The following is a 9,306-nucleotide window of genomic DNA, read 5'->3' as shown; positions in this document are numbered from 1 at the left end:
TGATGCGGCTATTGATCATGCTAGAGGCCGGTCCATCAGCTGTTTTGTCCAGATTGAAATGTGTAATTTCAGACACTTGGTGCCCAGAGGATGAACGCTTATCATTTGGTTTGTCTGATAATCGAAGGTTTAGAACAAACATGTTAGCCTTTAGTGTTATTTAGACAATGTTAGGATTCTTACATGCTAAGCTAAGATCATGCATATGAACACATACAGGTCCATATGTGTATATCCGGACGCTGATGATATGTTAGCCATTTACCAAAACATGCTAAAGCTACAATTTCATACAACAAATATGGGCTTAAAATGCAGAAAATAACGCTCTGAAATTTTTATTTTATTCACCGTATTGATAAATGGCTATGCTCACAAAAATGTCTCCAAACATATATAGACATAACTGTAACATATTAACATGTTAGCATCGTCGCTAGCATCACTTTAGCATGCTGTTAGCTTTAGCCCAAGCACCACAGTGTCGAAGCGCAGCCTTTTTATGTAGCTGTACGCTTCCTAAATGTCATTCTCTGCTGGTTATCCATTAAAGGTAACATCAGGCAATTGATTATTATTATTTTTTTTTTTAAACCTATAGGGCCTACCTATAGGGCCTACTGTCAAACAAATTCAACGGAAAGAAAAACAAGAGTGAGCCCATCTCTCCATGTTTTGTCTGTCTTATCTGCTGCACTCAAATCTCTACTGAAGCTTTCTCTTCAGTAAGATAAATCTTAAATCCAAAATGAGGTTACTTATCCAGTGATTTCCTAAAAGGCCATGAAGGCAATGCAACTCCTGGCAAGACTAACTGTAACAACCGGAGATAATATATTTGTTGTCCTATTTCCAGCGACAGATTTGATCCGCTGTGTATTTACTGCAGCAGTATGTTCTATGATGGACTATTGCAAAAGCACAATAGCGGTGTTCATTGTCATCCAGATGGGGTTTTAATAGTTTTTGGACAACAGTAGAGGATTATGGCCTATAAAAATAAGAAATCAAGCTCAAAATCAGCTGTTTTTGGTCTTAGAATTAGTCGTATCCTTCAATGTTTCTTTTTTACTCCTTCATGTAAGGATGTCTGAGGATGTTTTTTTTTTTTTTACAAGTCCAGCTGGGCTCTGTGATGTATGTGCCTCTCGTGCACCTCCATCTCTTCGGGAGGCACGTGAATGCAGGGGTGCACAGGGCAGCCTCACAATACAATGGGAGCAGCGCTAATGGGCTTGTGACAGGAGGGATTTGAGCTCAAATCTGGGTGAGGGAGCTATTTAAAAAAAAAATAAAAAATGTTCTGCCCTCCTTTTACACTTATATACCTCTTCAAAGTACTTTTCAGAGCAATAGCCTGCACACGGTCCAGTCTATTACATTTACGACTGCAGATTACCATGACGTTTACGTTTCTGTTATATACAGGGTAGGTGCATTCAGAGGGCAGCTGCATACTTCATTAGAGTGATTTGCATTCTATACATATCGCCCCACTTTCCATAATATTTCATCATTGTCTTCTCCACCTCTGGACATGGCCTCAGGGAGCTGTAAGCTGTATCTGTTTAAGACCTGGCAATAGTAAGGACATAGGAAATGGATCCCCATTATCAATATAGATCTATAGATAGTAGATAATGATATATAGATACTGACATCGAATGCAGGAACGTTCTTTGGCTAAAACTCCCAGAGGCACACCTAAATTTTCATGGCAGATGTTCTATTGCTTTTTCCTTCCACTCCCGATAAAGCTTGTCCCCCTCGTGACCTCTGGCTCTTTGGTTCCCTTTCCTCCATGTAGCTCTGTGAAGCACAGCGATAACACTGCTGGAGGGCCCGGGTGTGATGGGTGTACCGTGAAAGTGAACACTGCTAGAGAGGATGATAATGTGTCCACAGAGCTATTTTGCGCGCACAATCGTCAGCTTTTGGATGTACACCAAGAACACTTCATTCAGACAGAGGAAGGAAAACAAAACAGAACCGAAATTAACAGGGTTCACAGAGGACATATTTACCCTCCACATCACACACGAGCTGAATTCGCAGACTGTCACCACCGCCATGTGGAAAACACAACATATTAGGCTGCATTCAGTGCCAAAAAAGAGCAATGTAAAGGTTTTAAGTTTGGCTATAATTACAGCATGCAGGTACTTTTTATTTTACAGTTTTCTTCCTTGTCCTCCATTCTTGTGGAGAATATATTTAGTATAATTGTAACTGTTATGTCCAAATGAGAACTTTATGTTATGATGAATTTGTTCCTTATGACATATGGGAGATAATGACAAACTGTAGAGTTTTAATATAATCTTCAGTAATGTAAAAAAATAAGTACATTTCTTTGAAAATTTAGACCATCTCAAAATAATTGAAGTTGATGAAGTTAATAAGCTACTAAAGTGATAGATTGTACATATGAACACATTTCATTCATTAGATTTTGATAAAAACAGATGGAAGTAGTACATCCTTACATTTATCACACCTTCAGATCCATAAAATGACGATGCTGCCATTTATTAGAACCTCCTCAGTGAGACACAGGTTGAACCTGTCTGATTTAAACCTCATCTAGGGTCTGCCGTTCTCTGTGCTGTTGAAGAATACACTTTCATCATTCCAGATCTAAAGACCCCGCAGAGTCCTTCCAGAACTAGAACTAGTGGATGTCTTTAAGTCTGGCTGGGGATTTAAAAAGATCTTGACATTGTTCAAAATAACTTCATGGTAAATGGGTTATCATCTAACTGTGGTGTAGATGAAACACAGTGACACAATACACAGAACATTCTGCAAACACAAGTCTCCAAAAACCCACATTTCATCAATGATCAATGTCATTAAAGACCACTCCTTTTGGAATAATTTGCTCTGGACAAGCGATGAATGGATCAAAGTTATACAAGAACCTAGTGGTGATAAGACTTACATCTTATCAAAGAGGACTTGAAAATAATGTGACACTAAAAATTAAAAACTGAATTGGAAGTGGAGCTTTCAATGGGATAAGAATAGAATGGCATAGTCAACACCCAAATTTGAGTCTTATGTAAATATTCTGGAAGTATTCGAAACACATTTGCAAACAGAAGCATTTTTCCTGGTAGAGTGGTAAAAAATTGAACCACACACATTATCACAGACTGAGGAGCGCTTATGTAAAACTTCTTTCTGATAAAACTGTCAGTGCTAGTTTCTGTTGCCAAGGGTATAGTACTTACTTTTCCACAGACGAATACTGATGTTTTGTTCTTTGTATTTGGTTGAAATGGCTACTTCACCTTGTTCAAGTGTGCTTTGTTTTAGCTATTGGAACTGTTTCTAAAATATGTCATAAACAAAACACCGCAACAACAATGTCCATTGGTTGTACTTTTTTTTTTTTAAATCCTGTATAATAACTGCTCAGTTAGACCTCATATCTCGTCTTCAGCTTTTATTGAAAACATGTAAAGCTTGCTGCAATACTGTGAACATGCATGGATGACAGCAGAGGCTAAATATGAACAGCTATAGAAGATGAGAAAGAAATGTAACTGTGCTCACAGCGCCATCTGCATGGAGGCATCCTTTCAAACTGAAACAAATCTTTCTGTGAACTGTTGAATCAGTGTGTTTCTGTCACATTATGAGCAGGGATTTCAGTATAAAGGCAATACAGTACAGTACATTTCAATACAAACATACACAGTTTCGGGTGCAGCCCAGCAGGAGGCAGTGTAAGGACAAGGCTGGCACTTCCAGCCAACCCTCCACTTTTGTTTTTTTTTCCATTTGTCAGAAAGCAGTTCACTCTTCACATTGTTCCAATGCTTATTGTTCCAATAAGGTCATACTGCTCACTGGACAGGAAGGTCCTCCCTCATGCTCCAGTCTGTTTCCTGTTCTCCTCTTGGAAAACTCTCAGTAACAGAAGGTGTAGCTCAGGCCTTTTTCTTTTTTTAGATGGTGTCATCTAAATGTTCGTGTAGCCTTTCTCCTCTGTTATTGTGTCTGCGCCTCCTGAAAAGAAAGCATTCAATTTAGATCAGGCGCCGGTGACAAACTGTACACCGGCTCTAGTAAAAATGACAATTGTTTTGTCAGCAGACACTGCCTGGCCTGTCATGCCTCGAGTGTGCTGCGTATCGTGTGGGAGGACGCCGTGTCGCATTTTGCTGTTTCATTTTGTACCGTTCAGTTGTTTTTTGTCCCTTTTTTAAATCAGCTACTACCAGTGTCTTATTTTCTCACAGCATATGGCTTTATCATCAGAGCATAGCCTGAAATGAGATTTGTGTCTGTGTCTGCCAGCATCTATATGCATTACTGTACCTCCATAGCAGAAATGCCAGCACTCCTCCAAACAGCAGCAGCAAGAAGACGAGGCAGACTACAGCCGCTGTCGTCCCTCTGCCCTCAGTCTCACAGGGTGCTGTCAAGCAGGGAAAAAGACACCCGATGAGGAGGGCGAAAAAACACAAATCCCCTGACATGTCAGCCCTAAAAAGGCCAGAGAGGTCCACTGCAACAAGTTCGTGCAGTCACTAAACTGACTGGACCGGCGAGAGATAACAGGAGGTATCCTAAAATAAACTGACTCATCGTGCCTCTTGGCAGATATGAAGAACTGAATTTGTCTCGCCTTTTAGCAACAGCGGTGGCAGCAGTAGGACTAGTGGCGGTAGTGATCTATTGATCGTACTCTGGAAAATCCTTTATCACTGAAACACCACCAGTGATACAATACACAGAACGAAGTGCAATCAGGACACAGCTCAGATGGACACAAGGCCTGGGATAAAGGAGTTTGATTTCTCAATATTAATGACGCAACGCAGTGGGCTTACATTAAATTAGACATCAATAGAAAGAAATCACCAACCTCAGCTAAATGGTGATAAAAATACTAGGATTTCATAATCTCATGTGGCAAAAGAAGTATTAAAATTTGAAAAGTTGCAATCAAGCAATGTAAAAGCATCATTAATAAACCTTTACTTACATATTTCCTTTACTTCTGCGGCACCTAAGGGGAACCTCAGGTCACCTTAACTTTGTTGTACTTGTACAATGACAATAAAGACATTCTATTCTATTCTATTCTATTCTATTCTATTAAAATGAAGAAGTCTATCATAGGGCATAAGTATAACAAGTGCTGTAGTCATTTATTATACTAGTGATTGCAAGTTGTTCCATATCTAGTATGTGACTGTAAAGTGTATATAAAGAGAATACATATAATGCATTGTTACTACCCAGCTGCCACATTGATATAGTTTGGAAGTTAGTGCATCACAAGTAGCATGAAAAGCAAATGCTCAAGGAAATACTTCAAAATTCACTTTGAGGGAGTAGTTTCTGGTCACATTGCCAAAGTAAATCCAATCTCCACATATCATCTTTTAAGCACTGATTTGGAATCCAACTCCAGAGGGATCTGTTTGGCAGCAAAATGGTACACTGTGTTCACCAGCTAGTCTCTAACTTTATGTCTGCTGTTTTTTATTTTTATAATGTTGTGTAGGTAGTGCTCAGTGGGTTTCAGTGGTGGAAACAACTGCCTGCTGCTGGAAATGATGCTGAGCTGAAGGGAACTACGAGAACTCTAGGATGATATAACAAGTATGCTCATCATTGCTAGTAATGATAGTTAATGTAACTATTGGTACAGCTTTAAATAAATGTATTTAACTGCTGCTGCACACAGAAAGTTAATATATGCCCTTACCTGCAGTGTACGTGGCAGAGCTGTAGCCTAGCTTGTTGCTAACCATGCAGGTGAAGTGGCCACACATTGGCTTCATGGTCACAAACAATGTGGTTCCATCTTTGGAGACTTTCCCCACCGTCTGGCTGATGGCGGCTCTCTCGTGGAGCCAGCTGAAGCTGGGGTCGGTCCCCCAGGCCTCGCCACAAACCAGCGAGGAGTGAGACACGTTGATGCTGACGGAGACGTGATGGACAGCCTCTGAAAAGACAGATGAACAGAGCTGATGATAAATATGGAAACAGGTGATAAGTACGGAGGTAAAAACTCAGAGCAGGATGGAAACAAGAGGAGATATGTAGTGCGCAGCCATGGGCATCTATCTGTTTTTAAGGAAGAATAATGGTGCATAGCTGTCCAAGAGGTTCTAAGACAAAGAATCATGAGAGACATTTAAGTCTGTCAGGAGAAACTGGCTCAGTTTCAGAGACAATAATGAGATCAGAGAGTGGGGCATAATGTTGGAGAATGGAATGATGGAAAACCTTGGAAGCTGAGAGAGCAGATGTAGAGAAGAGTGGAGCTGATGAATTGATACCGTTAGAGCAGACAGATGAGAGTAAAAGCATGGAGGCTTTGACAGAAAACGGGAAAGCTACGACGAGACCGGAATCATCTAGAGGGACAGAGACAAAAGGAGTGACCAGGAAAGCAAAGCCTTGAGGCAAATTAAATTTCAAGTGTTTCATTTTTAAATGAGACATCCGCCATCAGAAGAAAACAATGCCCGCTGGTGTGAAATTAAAGCACATTCATTATACCGCTGGTAATTGTTGGAATTAACACTTGAAAGGCCAGAATATAGTCCGCATATGAGCATTTGAAATATTTCTCCTTTCATTACTTGAAGATATTGAAGCAAGGAGAGTGATTTTTGCAAGAAACCTACTTGAACCAGCCCTAGCATCTGGTGACCTTTCCCTTGTCTGTGTAAATGGTGGCGGAATGGAATGCAACTAGTCACTGTTTTGATTAATCTCTATGGCTAATTTGTGCAATTAACTTAAACGTTATAAAACAAAGCAGATCCCACCTTTATGTGCAGTGCTATTTGCTTTTACTTATTTTGTCTGAAAATCTATGAACAGGAAATGGATTCAGCAGGGAGTGTTGTCAAAACAATCAACTGTTCCAGTCAAATGGGAAATTTTTCCACTGTTAAAGAGAATGCATTTCATTTTAAGACGACTAAAGGCGGGTGGGGTAATTCTTTGTCTGCACAGGGATTACGTTCAGAAGGCAAATCCTCACACTGGAGAAGCTATAACCTTCCACTTGTAGCATTTTATTTATGTAAGAGCATCTGAAGACTAAATTTTAGCTTCAAAATGCCATTTGCACAAGTTCAACAGAGTACATTCAGCTTTTGCCTTGCACTGTAGTGAAAGTCTCTTCTGTTACAACGAGCCGTATAGAAGGGGCCCCTGGATCAATAGACAGTGTAATAAAGTAACTGTACATGCAATTTACTAACAAAAGTAGATCTATCGAAGAACGCCACAATAAACTCCTTCACGTGCTGCACGTCATATCTATCATACCATATTCCCTGACGATGCAGTGTGCAGTGGTCTTTGCTCCGGTGTGATCCGTCACAGTCACAGCGTACACGCCGCTGTCCGCTCTGCTGTATCCATTAATCTGAAGTGTCGTCTCCTGCTGCTCTGTGTTCACACGGACGCTTGGCTTCGTCCCAGCGCACTTGAGGCCTGTGCCAGGGCACGTGGCCAGTGTCACTCTCGCAGGAGAGATTCCAGTTTCGGGCTCCCGCTCCCAGGTTACCATGGAGACCTCTTCCAGGGGTCCCGGCTCGATCCGGGCTCTCAGGACCAGGCTGGAGCCGGGGATTACGTGCACAGGCTCCTCATCCAGGATGTGCACGGAAATACAGTGGAGCCCACAAGGCACTGAGGACAGAGATTAAACAATTTGTCGTTACATGATCCTTGGTGATTATACTACACATTCCTACACATCTGGCCAAGACTACCCACAATACTTTTGGAGTGTTTTCTTTATATTAAAACAAGCAGTGGGACATCATCTGCATCCTAACCATGCTCCTTATGAATATATATACGGCTGCGTTCCATCAAATAATGCCAAGTAATGATTAATAGTGCATGACAGCCATGTCTAATATGATATCCATCAAACGTCAATATCCTAAAATCTGTGTCAGAGCCTGGTAAGCTTGTGTGCATTCATCACAAGGGCTATTAATCATGTCTCTTAACTTGATTGGCACAGGATAGAGGAAATGTAAATAATGCAAGAGCAGCCACTGATGCAAGAGGCAGTCTTTTGCAAAAGGTTGCAGTGTCTAAACTGAAACCATGCGTCTGTTTTATTCTGAGCAACAACCACAACAGGCTGCAAGGAAATGTTTTGTTTTCTTCCATGAACTCAGGCAGTTTTCCTATACTACAAATCATTAGGATTATGGTCACAACAAAAAGGCCTTACTCAAGAGAAACAGTGGGGCAACTCTCCAGCACAGGAAAAACTGCAGATCCATAACACCTGCTGATGTAGACAGAGAGCAGAGAAAGAGGAAAATTGTGAATGACCTCAGCAGCGGCACATCATTTCCTCTGTACTCGGGCAGCGGTTGTGAAACTGCAACTTCTTCCAGAGAAAATGTGAAATTAAAATGAGAGCAAAGCAAACAAACAATTAAAGCGCAGTGTCCCTGCGGTACAACAAAAATAAATAAAAATGTTTAGGGTGTCTTTTTTTTTTGTGAAGTACACAAGAACAACAGCACCGGCATTGAAGACTGCACTAAAATCAGAAGTTGGAACAAAACAGGGACGCGTCTGCTGCCAAAACTAAAATGAACCCCCTCAAGCACAGCTGCTGCAACAAAAACACGGAGAGAGGAAACACTGATAACAGTGCAGGAACACAGCCTAGCCTGCATGAATTAAATATGACCAGGAATTCCTCTCCTCGTTTACCTTGAAGTTATCCACATAAAGAAAAAAACAAACAAACTCCAGAGTGGGATTCACCTACCTTTCTAAAGTTGAGACAAACAATAAAGCCGAGCCTCTGTGTTCCTCAGAGTTTAAGGTGCAGGACAGTTCACTCTGCGAGGAGATTTTACGGCCCGAAATAAAACAATACTTTCAACGCGGTTGCCATTGCATTGTGAGGAGTTCCAACCCGGAGTGTCTTTGGACGCTCTTCTCCTCTCTCTGGCCTTTTTCTCCTCTCGTCAGATGTGGTCAGAGTATGTCACGTAGGCAGTTTCCTCTCTCCTATAACCCACTAACACACACACTTCCTGTACAGTCAATACTCCTTTGTGCTTCAAATGAGTGGACTTTCCATTGTAACAGTACCCCTCCTTATTATTCCCACCCTTGTCCTCTTTTCACTGACCAGTGTCCAGGCGCATGCTCCCTCACAATACAACATGTTCAATTTAGAATTTTCACACAACTGTTGTTTCGCCATTTGCAAACACAGACAAAACGCAACAGTATTCATCTAACAAGTGACAATGTTGAAACGCATTCTTATGAAACGGGCTTTGT

The 9,306-nt window shown here is 41.1% G+C and overlaps 1 protein-coding gene across 2 annotated transcripts; it reads right to left on the bottom strand.

Moving 5' to 3' along the window:
- Window positions 1-2,697: 2,697 nt before the first annotated feature.
- On the bottom strand, window positions 2,698-9,002 carry LOC311497448 (uncharacterized protein). Of its 2 annotated transcripts, XM_084557769.1 has the most exons (6): window positions 8,783-9,002; window positions 8,231-8,290; window positions 7,306-7,671; window positions 5,726-5,965; window positions 4,327-4,426; window positions 2,698-4,014 (listed from the first exon to the last, which is right to left on the bottom strand). In XM_084557769.1, the coding sequence occupies exons 2-6, from the start codon at window positions 8,280-8,282 to the stop codon at window positions 3,954-3,956; spliced, it is 819 nt and encodes a 272-aa protein (XP_084413895.1). In that variant the 5' UTR covers window positions 8,283-8,290; window positions 8,783-9,002; the 3' UTR covers window positions 2,698-3,953. The 2 variants fall into 2 exon arrangements, with proteins under 2 accessions (XP_084413895.1, XP_084413894.1); XM_084557768.1 differs by lacking the exon at window positions 2,698-4,014 and having other exon boundaries at window positions 4,136-4,426.
- Window positions 9,003-9,306: the final 304 nt, after the last annotated feature.

This window comes from Chelon labrosus (assembly GCF_963514085.1).
Source record: "Chelon labrosus genome assembly, chromosome: 12".
In the NCBI taxonomy this organism is placed as follows: domain Eukaryota; kingdom Metazoa; phylum Chordata; class Actinopteri; order Mugiliformes; family Mugilidae; genus Chelon; species Chelon labrosus.
The sequence above is the reverse complement of the archived record's forward strand: the minus strand, read 5'-3'. Positions and strand labels throughout refer to the sequence as shown.

Bases quoted from the DNA above. Each gene is read 5' to 3' on its own strand.
- LOC311497448 (XM_084557768.1), bottom strand. From the start codon at position 8,282: ATGGATCTGCAGTTTTTCCTGTGCTGGAGAGTTGCCCCACTGTTTCTC. The intron at 7,672-8,230 runs GTAAGGCCTTTT...CTCTGTCCTCAG, and splicing joins TGCCCCACTGTTTCTCTTGA to TGCCTTGTGGGCTCCACTGT. The intron at 4,427-5,725 runs GTAAGGGCATAT...CCTGCTTGACAG, and splicing joins CTCTGCCACGTACACTGCAG to CACCCTGTGAGACTGAGGGC.